This window comes from Procambarus clarkii, chromosome 73, assembly GCF_040958095.1.
Source record: "Procambarus clarkii isolate CNS0578487 chromosome 73, FALCON_Pclarkii_2.0, whole genome shotgun sequence".
In the NCBI taxonomy this organism is placed as follows: Eukaryota; Metazoa; Arthropoda; class Malacostraca; order Decapoda; family Cambaridae; genus Procambarus; species Procambarus clarkii.
The window spans coordinates 13350681-13369915 of record NC_091222.1 but is presented as its reverse complement, the minus strand read 5'-3'; the positions used below and the strand labels follow the sequence as shown (position 1 = coordinate 13369915).

The following is a 19235-nucleotide window of genomic DNA, read 5'->3' as shown; positions in this document are numbered from 1 at the left end:
AGGTTAGGTTAGGTAGGTTAGGTAGACGAAAAAACATTAATTCATGAAAACTTGGCTTATTAGGCAAATCGGGCCTTGAATAGTAGGCTGAGAAGTGCGTTCTGGCTATTAGGTACGACATATATATATATATATATATATATATATATATATATATATATATATATATTAAATATGACCGAAAAAGTAAGATTAATAATTCTAACACGAATTTTCTCAATATTTCTTATGTTTCTATTCACTGTTGATGGTAATTGAAAAATCAATTCTCCAAAATTCATTTTTATTTCTAGTCTGACGCAACACTTGAACGCCTTTTGTAATAACTTATTACATTTTCAAAGACTTTTAGTTTACACACACACAACTATAACCTGCAAACACTAAACAGAGTTCTTACTATGCTATGATTTAAACAGCTCTCATTTTATTTTATACCCGCATTTTGGGTGAGGTGATATGTTACAACAATTTTGGATGAGGTGAACAAAACTTTCAACACAGGACAGAACACGAAACAATGGGTATTGAAGGTAAGAATGGAAGTAACTGCAGAGGGCCTATTGGCCCATATTTCTTAATGCTTCTATATTGGAGCGGAGTCTTGAAGTGGGTAGAATATAGTTGTGCATTAATTGGCTGTTGATTGCTGGTGTTGACTTTTTGATGTGTAGTGCCTCGCAGACGTCAAGCCGCCTGCTATCGCTGTATCTATCGATGATTTCTGTGTTGTTTGCTAAGATTTCTCTGGTGATGGTCTGGTTGTGGGAAGAGATTATATGTTCCTTAATGGAGTCCTGTTGCTTATGCATCGTTAATCACCTGGAAAGAGATGTTGTTGTCTTGCCTATATACTGCGTTTTTTCAGGCTTACAGTCCCCAAGAGGGCATTTGAAGGCATAGACGACGTTGGTCTCTTTTTAAAGCATTCTGCTTTGTGTCTGGAGAGTTTCTCATGAGTAGGCTGGCCGTTTTTTTGGTTTTATAGTAAATCGTCAGTTGTATCTTCTGATTTTTGTCTGTAAGGATAACGTTTCTATTAACAATGTCTTTCAGGACCCTTTCCTCCGTTTTATGAGCTGCGGAAAAGAAGTTCCTGTAAAATAGTCTAATAGGGGGTACAGGTGTTGTGTTAGTTGTCTGTTCAGAGGTCACATGGCATTTCACCTTCCTTTTTATGATGTCTTCAACGAAACCATTGGAGAAGCGGTTGTTGACTAGGACCTGCCTTACCCAACAGAGTTCTTCATCGACTTGCTTCCATCCTGAGCTGTGGGTGAGAGCACAGTCGACATAAGCGTTAACAACACTCCTCTTGTATCTGTCTGGACAGTCACTGTTGGCATTTAGGCTCATTCCTATGTTTGTTTCTTTAGTGTAGACTGCAGTGTGGAAACCTCCGCTCCTTTCCATGACTGTTATATCTAGAAATTGCAGCTTCCCATCCTTCTCCATCTCGTAAGTGAAAGGCAACACAGAATTCCACTCTAATGCCTCATTCAGCTCCTGCAGACGTCTGACATCAGGTACCTGTGTAAAAATGTCGTCAACATACCTGCAGTATATGGCAGGTTTCAAGTTCATGTCAACTAAGACCTTCTGTTCGATGGTACCCATGTAGAAGTTCACAAACAGGACACCTAGGGGAGAACCCATGGCGACCCCATCTACTTGCTTATACATGTACCCATCCGGCCTCAAGAAGGGTGCCTCTTTAGTACAAGCTTGGAGTAGTTCCCTTAGAATGTTTTCTGGTATGTCAAGAGGAGTACAGGCCGGATCACGATACACTCTGTCTGCTATCATCCCGATTGTTTCATCCACAGGTACGTTGGTAAACAGTGATTCTACGTCCAACGAGGCTCTTATCCCTGTGGCCCATGTTCCCCGCAGTAAGTCAACAAATTCCTTTGGAGTTTTCAGGCTGAAAGCACAAGGTACATAAGGAGTCAGCAAGCCGTTGAGTCGCTTCGCCAGTCTGTACGTGGGTGTGGGTATCTGGCTGATGATTGGCTGAAGTGGGTTTCCAGGCTTGTGGGTTTTGACATTTCCATACGCATACCCAGGTTTGTATTCCCCAATAATCTTTGGCAGGTGGAGTCCAGATTTCTTGGCATTCACAGTTTCGATTAATCTGTTACCCTTTGCTTTCAATTTGGCTGTAGTGTACTTCGTTACCCTTTGGAATTTAGTTTTGTCAGAGAGTATGAGATTCATTTTCGCCAGATATTCGTCCTTTTTAAGAATAGCGTATATTGGCGACTTGTCACCTCTCCTGACGACTATCTCCTTGTTCTCACGAAGGCTCTTAGCTGCTACTTTGAGCTCGGGGGACAGTATGGTGCTTCTGTAGTTGCCTCGAATCTTTCCTCCTTCTGAAATAAGTTCTGCTTGCAAGGTGTCTTTGGTGGTGACCTTCTTTTGTGTTTCGAGGCCGAATATGTCGTCCAACAGGATCTCCAACTCCACTTTCCGGGCCATCTCATTTGGTCTGGACATAACGTGACAGTTTATAACCAGATTATTGGACACTCCTGTCCAATAATGATGGTCAGCTTTCAGGTTCTGATTCTGCTATTGAGTTCAAAAGGTACTTCTCTTTCATTGGGTCATCCCTTGCAAATGATATTCCATCTTCCAGTACTGATGTTAAGGACTATCTTACAGGTAACTATCCACAGTCTCTGTACCTAGGGGTACTAGTTCCACAGCCGTTAATGAGATAATCCTTTCCCTTAAATCCAAGTCTAGTGCCCTTGAGGAGATTGCAACTTTTATTTATAAAAAAGCCTCCAGTTCTTTAGCCCCTGCTATTGCATTGCTCTTCAACAAGTCACTTGAACTCCAAACCTTTCCTGATATTCTAAAAAAAAGAGTGAGTAACCCCTGTCTACAAATGTGGTGATCTCACAGATGTTAACAACTACAGACCCATATCAATCCTGCCTAACTTGTCAAAAATATTTGAAAAACTAATCTACAAGCAGCTTTACTCTTATCTAACCAAACACAATATACTTAGCTCTTGTCAATATGGCTTCAGACCCAAAAAAAAGCACTAACGATGCACTTATTAGTATGGTTAACTTGATTCATGCAGCTCTTGATAAAAATGAGTTCCCTGCTGGGTTGTTTGTGGACCTGCGTAAGGCTTTTGACACTGTCAACCAACAAAACCTTCTTCTTAAATTACATCATTATGGCGTCAGAGGACAATCCCTGCAATACCTCAAATCTTACCTTACTGACAGGTTCCAGTATGTTTCTGTGAATAATTCAATGTCTCCCACTCTACCCATCAACATCGGTGTTTCTCAGGGCAGCATACTTGGCCCTCTCCTCTTTCTCATCTACATTAATGACCTTCCAAATGCCTCCCAACACCTCAAACCAATTCTATTTGCTGACGACACAACCTTCATTTACTCCAGTCCTGACCCCTTTGCTCTAAATGCCTCAGTAAATACTGAGCTAAATAAAGTCCATCTTTGTCCATCTTTGGCTAACTACCAACAAACTCACCCTTAAAATTGACAAAACTTTCTATACTCTGTTTGGCAATAAATCCTCTAATCAAATAAATCTCAGAATAAACACTACCCAAATTTGTAACAAATTAGATGGCAAATTCCTTGGCGTTCTCATTGACCACAAGCTGAATTTCCAGGGACTCATTTCCGGATAGCAGACCCTTAACCTGCTCCCCCTATCTCTGGCACAAAACGTCCTGTCTAAATACCTCACCTGGGAATCTCCCAGAACCAAAATTCGTTTAGGTACCTCCTTAACTTTCTGAGCACTCTTCGTCGATTTCCGTTCGAGTGAACTGCAGGCTCACCACAGCATCGTCTCCAACACGGTAAATAATTTGGTGCCTTAGGGCGTCTGTAGATGGCCTTGTCATGGTCTTCTTAGACCCCTGTCCTTAACGACCTTCCACGACGAGGTCTTGTTAATATTGGTCTCCTCCTTCGTTTCTTCCTGATGTTCAGCTGTCCTACCTCCTCTCGTAGGGAATCCACTTCAGCTCTCAGAGTTCCAACTAGATTCATCAATTCCTTCACTTACCCTTCCATTATTGATATAATAATGTTACTACAATCCGAGCTCCACCTTACACAACCTCTCACTGTGACTGCACCTGACAGACATGTTTAAAAGAAAACCTGCTGCCAGTATACACCAATATATTATATATATATACTATATAATTATATATATATATATATATAATATATATATATATAATATATATATATATATATATATGATCGTACCTAGTAGCCAGAACGCACTTCTCAGCCTACTATGCAAGGCCCGATTTGCCTAATAAGCCAAGTTTTCATGAATTAATTGTTTTTCGACTACCTAACCCAACTAACCTAACTAACCTAGCTTTTTCGGCTACCTAACCTAACCTAACCCATAAGATAGGTTAGGTTAGGTTAGGTAGGGTTGGTTAGGTTCGGTCATATATCTACGTTAATTTTAAACTAAAATAAAAAAATTGACCTCATACATAATGAAATGGGTAGCTTTATCATTTCATAAGAAAAAAATTTGAGAAAATATAATAATTCAGGAAAACTTGGCTTATTAGGAAAATCGGGCCCTGAATTGTAGGCTGAGAAGTGCGTTCTGGCTACTAGGTACGACCATATATATATATATATATATATATATATATATATATATATATATATATATATATATATATATATCTATATATATATATATATATATATATAACTAACTGAAAACTCCACCCCAGAAGTGACTCGAACCCATACTCCCAGATGCCACGCAACTGGTATGTACAAGACGCCTTAATCCACTTGACCATCACGACCGGACATAATGAGGTGATAGCCGAGGCTATTTTGAACCACCCCACCGCCGGCACTCGGATAGTAATCTTGGGCATAGCATTTTACCAAATCACCTCATTCTTTGGGGCACACGTGAGGAACACAAATGCGAACAAGCCTGAATGGTCCCCAGGACAATATGCAACTGAAAACTCACACCCCAGAAGTGGACTCGAACCCATACTCCCAGATGCCACGCAACTGGTATGTACAAGACGCCTTAATCCACTTGACCATCACGACCGGACATAATGAGGTGATAGCCGAGGCTATTTGAACCACCCCACCGCCGGCACTCGGATAGTAATCTTAGGCATAGCATTTTACCAAATCACCTCATTCTTTGGGCACACGTGAGGAACACAAATGCGAACAAGCCTGAATGGTCCCCAGGACAATATGCAACTGAAAACTCACACCCCAGAAGTGACTCGAACCCATACTCCCAGATGCCACGCAACTGGTATGTACAAGACGCCTTAATCCACTTGACCATCACGACCGGACATAATGAGGTGATAGCCGAGGCTATTTGAACCACCCCACCGCCGGCACTCAGATAGTAATCTTGGGCATAGCATTTTACCAAATCACCTCATTCTTTGGGCACACGTGAGGACACAAATGCGAACAAGCCTGAATGGTCCCCCAGGACAATATGCAACTGAAAACTCACACCCCAGAAGTGACTCGAACCCATACTCCCAGATGCCACGCAACTGGTATGTACAAGACGCCTTAATCCACTTGACCATCACGACCGGACATAATGAGTTTTCAGTTGCATATTGTCCTGGGGACCATTCAGGCTTGTTCGCATTTGTGTTCCTCACGTGTGTCCCAAAGAATGAGGTGATTTGGTAAAATGCTATGCCCAAGATTACTATCCGAGTGCCGGCGGTGGGGTGGTTCAAATAGCCTCGGCTATCACCTCATTATGTCCGGTCGTGATGGTCAGTGGATTAAGGCGTCTTGTACATACCAGTTGCGTGGCATCTGGGAGTATGGGTTTCGAGTCACTTCTGGGGTGTGAGTTTTCAGTTGCATATTGTCCTGGGGACCATTCAGGCTTGTTCGCATTTGTGTTCCTCACGTGTGCCCCAAAGAATGAGGTGATTTGGTAAAATGCTATGCCCAAGATTACTATCCGAGTGCCGGCGGTGGGGTGGTTCAAATAGCCTCGGCTATCACCTCATTATGTCCGGTCGTGATGGTCAAGTGGATTAAGGCGTCTTGTACATACCAGTTGCGTGGCATCTGGGAGTATGGGTTCGAGTCACTTCTGGGGTGTGAGTTTTCAGTTGCATATTGTCCTGGGGACCATTCAGGCTTGTTCGCATTTGTGTTCCTCACGTGTGCCTCAAAGAATGAGGTGATTTGGTAAAATGCTATGCCCAAGATTACTATCCGAGTGCCGGCGGTGGGGTGGTTCAAATAGCCTCGGCTATCACCTCATTATGTCCGGTCGTGATGGTCAGTGGATTAAGGCGTCTTGTACATACCAGTTGCGTGGCATCTGGGAGTATGGGTTCGAGTCACTTCTGGGGTGTGAGTTTTCAGTTGCATATTGTCCTGGGGACCATTCAGGCTTGTTCGCGCATATATATATATATATATATGTCGTACCTAGTAACCAGAACGCACTTCTCAGCCTACTATGCGAGGCCCGATTTGCCTAATAAGCCAAGTTTTCATGAATTAATGTTTTTTTGACTACCTAACCTACCAAACCTAACCTAACCTAACTTTTTCGGCTACCTAACCTAACCTAACCTATAAAGATAGGTTAGGTTAGGTTAGGTAGGGTTGGTTAGGTTCGGTCATATATCTATGTTAATTTTAACTCCAATAAAAACAATTGACCTCATTCATAATGAAATGGGTAGCTTTATCATTTCATAAAAAAAAATTAGAGAAAATATATTAATTCAGGAAAACTTGGCTAATTAGGCAAATCGGGCCTTGCATAGTAGGCCGAGAAGTGCGTTTGGGCTACTAGGTAATATATATATATATATATATATATATATATATATATATATATATATATATATATATATATATATATATATATATATATATGTCGTACCTAGTAGCCAGAACGCACTTCTCAGCCTACTATGCAAGGCCCAATTTGCCTAATGAGCCCAGTTTTCATGAATTAATTGTTTTCGACTACCTAACCTACCTAACCTAACCTAACCTAACTTTTCGGCTACCTAACCTAACCTAACCTATAAAGATAGGTTAGGTTAGGTTAGGTAGGGTTGGTTAGGTTCGATCTTATATCTACGTTAATTTTAACTCCAATAAACAAAAATTGACCTCATACATAATGAAATGGGTAGCTTTATCATTTCATGAGAAAAAATTAGAGAAATATATTAATTCAGGAAAACTTGGCTTATTAGGCAAATCGGGCCTTGCATAGTAGGCTGAGAAGTGAGTTCTGGCTACTAGGTACGACATATATATATATATATATATATATATATATATATATATATATATATATATATATATATATATATATATATATATATATATATATATATATGTCGTACCTAGTAGCCAGAACGCTTTTCTCAGCCTACTATGCAAGGCCTGATTTGCCTAATAAGCCAAGTTTTCATGAATTAATTGTTTTTCGACTACCTAACCTACTTAACCTAACTTAACCTAACTTTTTTCGGCTAACTAACCTAACCTAACCTACAAAGATAGGTTAGGTTAGGTTCGGTCATATATCTACGTTAATTTTAACTCCAATAAAAAAAAATGACCTCATACATAATGAAATGGGTAGCTTTATCATTTCATAAGAAAAAAATTAGAGAAAATATATTAATTCAGGAAAACTTGGCTCACCAAAAAAAAAAAACGCAAACACTTCAGGAGGATGCAATCAGCACGAAAGCAGATATAATCGTTTTGGAAGAAACTCTTTTCCCAGCCACGAAGTCCTTCAGATTAGCTGGATATCAGCACTATGTTATACCGTATGAGCTGGGGGAGACAAAGAGGGTTAATGACCCTATTCAGCAACACCATACCCCAGCAAGAATTTTTTTTTTTTGAGATATATACAAGAGTTGTTACATTCTTGTACAGCCACTAGTACGCGTAGCGTTTCGGGCTGGTCCTGGAGTACGGTCCCCACCGCGAAGAATCGTTGTTACAACCAAGTACACATTTTACTGTTGCGTTAAACAGAGGCTACAGTTAAGGATTTGCGCCCAGTAAATCTTCCCCGGCCAAGATACGAACCCATGACAAAGCGCTCGCGGAACGCCAAGCGAGTGTCTTACCACTACACCACGGAGACTGTAGGCCTAGATAAAATAGACCCAGTTTCGTGTGGGGATGGAGTAGAGGTATTAGCAGTAGCAGTGAATTTGACTAATATTGAGCTCCTCATATACAACGTTTACAAGCCCCTAGACGTAACTAGAAGCAGAGGCAGTGCTTACCTTGGCCACGCAAGAAAATGTAATTATTGCTAGTGATTTTGATGCTCATTATCAAGAGTTAAGTGTAACTGGACCAGCCAATGCAGATGGGCGCCATTTAGCTGAAGCTCTGCGAGAAATACCTGAAATTACACTTCTGAACACTGGGGGAACCCACTCACATTCTAGGAGGTTCCCTTGATCTTACATTAATCTCAACAGCACTCAAGCATCAGGCGACGTGAAAAGTAGACCCGGTGATCACCAGTGACCACTATGCTACTGTCACAACACTAAACATTGAACGACCTCCTACACCACCTGCATAACCTAGGTGGAATTTAAGAAAGGTCAATTGGAATATATACCAAGAAGAACTTGAAAAATTGTATGCAACATACACGCCACCTGAGGATTTGAACATACACGAGACCAATCTGCAGGAAGCCATTGCAGCTGCAGCAAACAAAGCTATTCCAATCATTATCACAGGAAACACAAAAAGAAAGAACTATTGGTTCTATTGTAATGAAGTTAAAGAACAGAACCACAGAGTCAACATCTTCAGAAAACTTCTCAAGAGAACCCCACACCAGAAGGAAGAACTCTGCTAAGAGCGGTGATATCTGAAGCAAGACGAATTTTTCGAGAAGTAAAGGAGGCAAGATGGTTTGAGTGGTGTAAAACTCTAAATGAACATAGTAGTCTTGGCAAGATATGGGGTCAGATTAAAACTATATCAGGTCGACGAGCCCGACCACAGGTATGTATTCAACCATTGCAGGAGGCTGAGAGACTTGCTCTCCAATTTGCAGAAAGAACAGCGTCATATCAGCTTCCTGCAATGGTCCGAAGGCAGCAAGAACAATTAAAACAAGAGAGGTTGACAGTCATTCATGAGAGTATAGCTATAAATGACGAATGTGACTGTCCCTTCACCAAACAAGAACTAATCAGAACCAAAAAAGGTGGCAAGGACACTGCACCAGGTGCTGATAACATTACATACTCAATGATCGCACATGCAGGTCCTGCTGGAGAACAAGGAATATTGGACGTCATCAATGCATCTTGGCAGCAAGGCACACTATCGACCTCTTGGAAGAAAGCAGACATCATACCGATTCCTAAGCCGAAAAAAACTGGCAATTACAGACCCATTTCATTAACATCATGCATTAGTAAAACTGCAGAACGGATGGTCTTAAATAGGCTACTGTGGAAGACTGGAGACCTTCATAAACACATATTTGGCTTCACTAGAGGAGTAGGTACTGACAACTGCATAGCAACATAACTAGGAACATGTAACTCAGGTCCAGCTATAGTGATCTTCCTTGATCTAGAAAAAGCATTCGAACTTGCAAGCCCGCAAGCAATTTTACACACCTTAGTTAAAAAAAGGTGTAAGGGAAATATGCTAGCATGGATTCAAGATCACTTAAGTCACAGATATGCCAGATTAAAGTTGCAAGGACAAGTGTCGGACTACCACTTGCATGAGATTGGGACTCCACAAGGAGGAGTCCTCAGCCCTAGTCTTTTTAACATCCTTATGGAAAACCTTATTACCATGACATTTACAGAAGGGGTTAAATTGCTAAGCTATGCTGATGATATAGCATAAGTCATTACAGGTCCTTCACTTCTAAATAAAGCATAAGGTATAAAGTAACATTTGAATGCAACGTTTTAGGGCTAAAAATATCTGCACAGAAGTCTAAGGCAATGAGACTAGGCGGCAACACTCCAGACAGGCACCTACGCATTCAAGACATTAACCTTCAGAGGGTTACACAATATCGATATCTCGGAGTGTGGATAGATTTTAAAATGACATTCAACAAGCAAATTCAATATCTAAAGGAGGAAGCAAAATCACGACTAAATATAAAGAGAGCAATCAAAGGGCACCGTCTAGGAGCCAGATACAAAGTGTTAAGAATGTTTTACAAACATGCCGTTCGTTCCCTAGTTGATTATGCAGCGCCTGCCTTATTCACTCTTTCTCCTGGCCAGTGGGCAAACGTTGAGGTTCTTCAAAACAATGCATTGCGAATCATAACAGGAGCTCCCAGATGGACTAAAATACTGAACCTAAGACTAGAAACCAAGTTAACATCGATTGAAATAAGGGTAAAATGGATTGCTGCGTGCATGCTGACCAAGATATTGACTAGACCTAGAATCAGTTCACTTAAAGATATAATCACTGGAGCACTAACTCTAGACAGAAGAGTCTCTAATAGCAACAGGTGGACCCATTGTGCGATAAACACCATCAATACATTCGATATAACAAACACTGAGAGGGTGTCACTGAGAAGGGTGTCGACGAAATACATGCAGACTTTGTTATGCAAGCCCCTTGGGAATCTCCGCCAGCAGACTTTAAGATTATGGTTATTGAAGGAAAAAAAAGAACCAGACAAATCCTCATCTGCTACGTAACATTGCACAGATGCATATAGAAGCAAACATGGCATACAACAGCTTCACTTACTTCACAGATGGATCAGTAGACCAGCAGGGACAAGAAACTGGAGCTGCAGTTAAAGCAGGAAACTCTGTAAATAGTTGGAGGCTCTCAAATGGGTGTTCGACTTTACAGAGATGCTAGCCATTCAAAAGGCTTTGGAACATGCTCTTGCTGAACACCGACAACATGTTATCATACATACAGATTCGAGAACCGCCATTGAAACCTTGCAACAAGAACACATATGTGATAACATACATCTGATCACAAATGTCATATCATTAATGCAAACACTCAAACGACAAGGCCGACGGTTACTTATCAACAGGGCGCCAAGTCATGTGGGAATAATAGGAAATGACATTGCAGACGAAGCTGAAAAACTTGCAACTAAGAGAAGAAATGTAGACATTTACATACCACAGAGTCTGTCACAGATTAATAAAGTAATTAAAAACAGAGCAATGCAAAAGATGTACAGTGACCACAACACAGCAGTTGCAACATCAGGATCTGCGGGTTGGTACAAGAATTCAACCAACTACGAACCACTTAGTATGATGAAAGGGAACAGTAGAGCAACAGAAGTACACTTACATCGCATCAGGCTTGGATACCCATGTGCATGGGAAATAGGCTTACAGGTTCCGGAAGATGAGAGGAAATATCAACACTGGAGAAATGCCCGACAGACCACTGGAACATTATCTAACGCAGTGCACAGTTACAAACCCATTAAGATTTGAACTTAGATTCAACAGAGCAGAAGTTGTTAAACACATAGGGCAAAATCATAGGGCGTCAATACGAGAAATAATTACTCATACTCCGCCCAAGTAAAACAGAAACAAGCAACACTTAGTGGGCCAGCCAGAGGCTTAGGGCCCGTGCAAGAATATCACAGGAAAAAACAAAGTTTCAACTCAAATTAAAACAGATTACCTCATACATAATGAAATGGATAGCTTTATCCTTTCATAAGAAAAAAATTGAAAAGTATATAAATTCAGGGAAACTTGGCTTATTAGGCAAATCGGGCCTTGCATAGTAGGCTGAGAATTGCATTCTGGCTACTAGGTACAATATATATATATATATGTCGTACCTAGTAGCCAGAACGCACTTCTCGGCCTACTATGCAAGGCCCGATTTGCCTAATAAGCCAAGTTTTCATGAATTAATGTTTTTTCGACTACCTAACCTAACTTTTTCGGCTACCTAACCTAACCTAACCTATAAAGATAGGTTAGGTTAGGTTAGGTAGAGTTGGTTAGGTTCGGTCATATATCTACGTTAATTTTAACTCCAATAAAAAAAAATTGACCTCATACACAATGAAATGGGTAGCTTTATCTTAGCATAAGAAAAAAATTAGAGAAAATATATTAATTCAGGAAAACTTGGCATATTAGGCAAATTGGGCCTTGCATAGTAGGCTGAGAAGTGCGTTCTGGCTACTAGGTACGACATATATATATATATATATATATATATATATATATATATATATATATATATATATATATATATATATATATATATATATATATATATATATATATAACTGAAAACTCACACCCCAGAAGTGACTCGAACCCATACTCCCACAACTGGTATGTACAGGGACGCCTTAATCCGCTTGACCATCACGACCGGACATAAGGAAGTGATAGCCGAGGCTATTTGAACCACTTCCCCGCCGGCACTCGGATGGTAATCTTGGGCATAGCATTTTATCAAATCACCTCATTCTTTGGGGCACACGTGAGGAACACAAATGCAAACAAGCCTGAATGGTCCCCAGGACTATATACAACTGAAAACTCACACCCCAGAAGTGACTCGAACCCATACTCCCACAACTGGTATGTACAGGGACGCCTTAATCCGCTTGACCATCACGACCGGACATAAGGAAGTGATAGCCGAGGCTATTTGAACCACTTCCCCGCCGGCACTCGGATGGTAATCTTGGGCATAGCATTTTATCAAATCACCTCATTCTTTGGGGCACACGTGAGGAACACAAATGCAAACAAGCCTGAATGGTCCCCAGGACTATATACAACTGAAAACTCACACCCCAGAAGTGACTCGAACCCATACTCCCACAACTGGTATGTACAGGGACGCCTTAATCCGCTTGACCATCACAACCGGACATAAGGAAGTGATAGCCGAGGCTATTTGAACCACTTCCCCGCCGGCACTCGGATGGTAATCTTGGGCATAGCATTTTATCAAATCACCTCATTCTTTGGGGCACACGTGAGGAACACAAATGCAAACAAGCCTGAATGGTCCCCAGGACTATATACAACTGAAAACTCACACCCCAGAAGTGACTCGAACCCATGGGGTGTGAGTTTTCAGTTGTATATAGTCCTGGGGACCATTCAGGCTTGTTTGCACAAGATTACCATCCGAGTGCCGGCGGGGAAGTGGTTCAAATAGCCTCGGCTATCACTTCCTTATGTCCGGTCGTGATGGTCAAGCGGATTAAGGCGTCCCTGTACATACCAGTTGTGGGAGTATGGGTTCGAGTCACTTCTGGGGTGTGAGTTTTCAGTTGTATATAGTCCTGGGGACCATTCAGGCTTGTTTGCATTTGTGTTCCTCACGTGTGCCCCAAAGAATGAGGTGATTTGATAAAATGCTATGCCCAAGATTACCATCCGAGTGCCGGCGGGGAAGTGGTTCAAATAGCCTCGGCTATCACTTCCTTATGTCCGGTCGTGATGGTCAAGCGGATTAAGGCGTCCCTGTACATACCAGTTGTGGGAGTATGGGTTCGAGTCACTTCTGGGTGTGAGTTTTCAGTTGTATATAGTCCTGGGGACCATTCAGGCTTGTTTGCATTTGTGTTCCTCACGTGTGCCCCAAAGAATGAGGTGATTTGATAAAATGCTATGCCCAAGATTACCATCCGAGTGCCGGCGGGGAAGTGGTTCAAATAGCCTCGGCTATCACTTCCTTATGTCCGGTCGTGATGGTCAAGCGGATTAAGGCGTCCCTGTACATACCAGTTGTGGGAGTATGGGTTCGAGTCACTTCTGGGGTGTGAGTTTTCAGTTGTATATAGTCCTGGGGACCATTCAGGCTTGTTTGCATATATATATATATATATGTCGTACCTAATAGCCAGAACGCACTTCTCAGCCTACTATTCAAGGCCCGATTTGCCTAATAAGCCAAGTTTTCATGAATTAATGTTTTTTCGTCTACCTAACCTACCTAACCTAACCTAACCTAGCTTTTTTTGGCTACCTAACCTAACCTTACCTATAAATATAGGTTAGGTTAGGTTAGGTTGGGTTGGTTAGGTTCGGTCATATATCTAAGTTAATTTTAACTCCAATAAAAAAAAATTGACCTCATACATAGAGAAAAGGGTTGCTTTATCATTTCATAAGAAAAAAATTATAGTAAATATATTAATTCAGGAAAACTTGGCTTATTAGGCAAATCAGCCCTTGAATAGTAGGCTGAGAAGTGAGTTCTGGCTACTAGGTACGACATATATATATATATATATATATATATATATATATATATACATATATATTATTAATTATGACCGAAAAAGTAAGATTAATAATTCTAACACGAATTTTCTCAATCTTTCGTACATTTCTTTTCACTGTTGGTGGTAATTCAAAAATCAATTCTCCAAAATTCATTTTTATTTCTAGTCTGACGCGACACTTGAGCGCATTTCGTAAAACTTATTACATTTTCAAAGACTTTTGTTACACATACACAACTGAATAGAACTTACACATCTCCGATTTGTTTATATCTACATTTGAGTGAGGTGGATAGGGTGAGGTGGTATTTAATAGGGTATTAAATTCATCAAAACAAGACAGAACACGAAACAATGGGTATTGAATAGAAGTGATTGTAGAAAGCCTATTGGTCCATATTTCTTGATGCTTCTATATTGGAGCGGAGTCTTGAGGTGGGTAGAATATAGTTATGCATTAATTGGCTGTGGATTGCTGGTGTTGACTTCTTAATGTGTAGTGCCTCGCAAACGTCAAGCCACCTGCTATCGCTGTATCTATCGATGATTTTTGTGTTCTTTACTAGGATTTCTCTGGCGATGGTTTGGTTGTGGGAAGAGATTATATGTTCCTAAATGGAGCCCTGTTGCTTGTGCATCGTTAAACGACTAGAAAGAGATGTTGTTGTCTTGCCTATATACTGGGTTTTTTGGAGCTTACAGTCCCCAAGAGGGCATTTGAAGGCATAGACGACGTTGGTCTCTTTTAAAGCGTTCTGCTTTGTGTCTGGAGAGTTTCTCATGAGTAGGCTGGCCGTTTTTCTGGTTTTATAGTAAATCGTCTGTTGTATTCTCTGATTTTTGTCTGTAGGGATAACGTTTCTATTAACAATATCTTTCAGGACCCTTTCCTCCGTTTTATGAGCTGTGGAAAAGAAGTTCCTGTAAAATAGTCTAATAGGGGGTATAGGTGTTGTGTTATTTGTCTCTTCAGAGGTTGCATGGCGTTTCACTTTCCTTTTTATGATGTCTTCGACGAAACCATTGGAGAAGCCGTTGTTGACTAGGACCTGCCTTACCCTACAGAGTTCTTCGTCGACTTGCTTCCATTCTGAGCTGTGGCTGAGAGCACGGTCGACATATGCGTTAACAACACTCCTCTTGTACCTATCTGGGCAGTCGCTTTTGGTATTTAGGCACATTCCTATGTTCGTTTCCTTAGTGTAGACTGCAGTGTGGAAACCTCCGCTCTTTTCCATGACTGTTACATCTAGAAAGGGCAGCTTCCCATCCTTTTCCATCTCGTAAGTGAAACGCAGCACGGAACTCTGCTCAAATACCTCCTTCAGCTCCTGCAGATGTCTGACATCAGGTACCTGTGTCAAAATGTCGTCAACATACCTGCAGTATATGGCCGGTTTCAAGTTCATGTCGACTAAGACTTTTTGCTCGATGGTACCCATGTAGAAGTTTGCAAACAGGACACCTAGGGGAGAACCCATGGCGACCCCATCTACTTGCTTATTCATGTGCCCATCCGGGCTCACGAAGGGTGCCTCTTTAGTACAAGCATGGAGTAGTTTCCTTAGGATATTTTCTGGTATGTCAAGAGGAGTACAGGCTGGATCACGATACACTCTGTCGGCTATCATCCCGATTGTCTCGTCCACAGGTACGTTGGTGAACAGCGATTCTACGTCCAACGAGGCTCTTATTCCTGTGGCCCATGTGCCCCGCAGTAAGTCAACAAATTCCTTTGGAGACTTCAGGCTGAAGGCGCGAGGGTCATAAGGAGTCAGAAGGCCGTTGAGTCGCTTCGCCAGTCTGTACGTGGGTGTGGGTATCTGGCTAATGATTGGCCAAAGTGGGTTTCCAGGCTTGTGTGTCTTGACATTTCCATAGGCATATCCAGGTTTATATTCCCCAATAATCTTTGGCAGGTGGAGTCCTGATTTCTTGGCGTTCACAGTTTCGATCAGTTTGTTGACCTTTGCTTTCAATTCGGCTGTAGTGTCCTTCGTTACCCTTTGGAATTTAGTTTGGTCAGAGAGTATGAGGTTTATTTTCGCCAGATATTCGTCTTTTTTAAGAATGACGTATATTGGCGACTTCTCACCTCTCCTGACGACTATCTCCTTGTTCTCACGAAGGCTTTTAGCTGCCGCTTTGAGCTCGGGGGACAGTAAACTGTCTCAACGGCCTGCAGACTCCTTATAACCCTTGCGCCTTCAGCCTGAAGTCTCCAAAGGAATTTGTTGACTTACTGCGGGGCACACGGGCCATAGGGATAAGAGCCTCGTTGGGCGTAGAATCGATGTTTACCAACGTACCTGTGGACGAGACAATCGGGATGATAGCCGACAGAGTGAATCGTGATCCAGCCTGTACTCCTCTTGACATACCCGAAAATATTCTAAGGAAACTACTCCAAGCTTGTACTAAAGAGGCACCCTTCTTGAGCCCGGATGGGCACAGGTATAAGCAAGTAGATAGGGTCGCCATGGGTTCTCCCCTAGGTGTCCTGTTTGCAAACTTCTACATGGGTACCATCGAGCAAAAAGTCTTAGTCGACATGAACTTGAAACCGGCCATATACTGCAGGAATGTTGACGACATTTTTACACAGGTACCTGATGTCAGACATCTGCAGGAGCTGAAGGAGGCATTTGAGCAGAGTTCCGTGCTGCGTTTCACTTACGAGATGGAAAAGGATGGGAAGCTGCCCTTTCTAGATGTAACAGTCATGGAAAAGAGCGGAGGTTTCCACACTGCAGTCTACACTAAGGAAACGAACATAGGAATGTGGCTAAATGCCAAAAGCGACTGCCCAGACAGGTAGAAGAGGAGTGTTGTTAACGCATATGTCGACCGTGCTCTAAGCCACAGCTCAGAATGTAAGCAAGTCGACGAAGAACTCTGTAGGGTAAGGCAGGTCCTAGTCAACAACGGCTTCTCCAATGGTTTCGTCGAAGACATAATAAGAAGGTAAGTGAAACGCCATGCAACCTCTGAAGAGACAACTAACACAACACCTATACCCCCTATTAGACTATTTTACAGGAACTTCTTTTCCACAGCTCATAAAACAGAGGAAAGGGTCCTGAAAGATATTGTTAATAGAAACGTTATCCCTACAGACAAAAATCAGAGGATACAACTGACGATTTACTATAAAACCAGAAAAACGGCCAGCCTACTCATGAGAAACTCTCCAGACACAAAGCAGAACGCTTTAAAAGAGACCAACGTCGTCTATGCCTTCAAATGCCCACTTGGGGACTGTAAGCTCCGAAAAACCCAGTATATAGGCAAGACAACATCTTTTTCTAGGCGTTTAACGATGCATAAGCAACAGGGCTTCATTAAGGAACATATAATCTCTTCCCACAACCAAACCATCGCCAGAGAAATCCTAGTAAACAACACAGAAATCATCGATAGATACAGCGATAGCAGGCGGCTTGACGTTTGCGAGGCACTACACATTAAGAAGTCAACACCAGCAATCAACAGCCAATTAATGCACAACTAAATTCTACCCACCTCAAGACTCCGCTCCAATATAGAAGCATCAAGAAATATGGACCAATAGGCTTTCTACAATCACTTCCATTTAAATACCCATTGTTTCGTGTTCTGTCTTGTGTTGATGAAATTAATACCCAATTAATGCCACCTCTTGTTCTGTCTTGTGTTGATGAAATTAATACCCTATTAATGCCACCTCACCCCATCCACCTCACTCAAATGTAGATATAAACAAAACCGGAGATGTGTAAGTTCTATTCAGTTGTGTATTTGTAAACTAATGTCTTTGAAAATGTAATAAGTTTTACGAAACGCGCTCAAGTGTCGCGTCAGACTAGAAATAAAAATGAATTTTGGAGAATTGATTTTTGAATTACCACCAACAGAGAAAAGAAATGTACGAAAGATTGAGAAAATTCGTGTTAGAATTATTAATATTACTTTTTCGGTCATATTTAATAATATATGTCTACAGGAAAGACTGCTACCAAAATATACTAATATATATATATATATATATATATATATATATATATATATATATATATATATATATATATATATATATATATATATATATATATATACATATATATATATATATATACATATATATATATATATATATGTCGTACCTAGTAGCCAGAACTCACTTTTTGGCCTACTATTCAAGGCCCGATTTGCCTAATAAGCCTAGTTTTCATGATTTAATTGTTTTTCGGCAACCTAACCTACCTAACCTAACCTAACCTAACTTTTTCCGCTACCTAACCTAACCTAACCTATAAAGATAGGTTAGGTTAGGTTAGGTAGGGTTGGTTAGGTTCGGTCATATATCTACGTTAATTTTAACTCCAATAAAAAAAAATTGACCTCATACATAATGAAATGGGTAGCTTTATCATTTCATAAGAAAAAAATTAGAAAAAATATATAATTCAGGAAAACTTGGCTTATTAGGCAAATCGGGCCTTGAATAGTAGGCCAAAAAGTGAGTTCTGGCTACTAGGTACGACATATATATATATATATATATATATATATACATATATATATATATATATATATATATATATATATATATATATATATATATATATATATATATATGCCGTACCTAGTAGCCAGAACGCACTTCTCAGCCTACTATGCAAGGCCCGATTGCCTAATAAGACAAGTTTTCATGAATTAATTGTTTTTCGACTACCTATCCTACCTAACCTAACCTAACTTTTTCGGCTACCTAACCTAATCTATAAAGATAGGTTAGGTTAGGTAGGGTTGGTTAGGTTCGGTCATATATCTACGTTAATTTTAACTCCAATAAATTTTTTTTTACCTCATACATAATTAAATGGGTAGCTTTATCATTTCACAAGAAAAAAAAATAGAGAAAATCAAATAAT

General features: G+C 40.7%; 1 protein-coding gene across 3 annotated transcripts in view; it reads right to left on the bottom strand.

The window, feature by feature from the left end:
- Positions 1 to 19235, bottom strand: part of LOC138349803 (uncharacterized) — a 138741-nt gene that overhangs the window by 11739 nt on the left and 107767 nt on the right. Inside the window, exon 8 of one of the 3 annotated variants that reach the window (XM_069312671.1) lies at positions 10821 to 10884. The exons of the other annotated variants lie outside the window; for them this stretch is intronic. Coding sequence (XP_069168772.1) covers positions 10870 to 10884 — 15 coding nt within the window. The 3' untranslated portion in view covers positions 10821 to 10869. The remainder of the gene's footprint in view (positions 1 to 10820; positions 10885 to 19235) is intronic. 3 annotated transcript variants of the gene reach the window in all.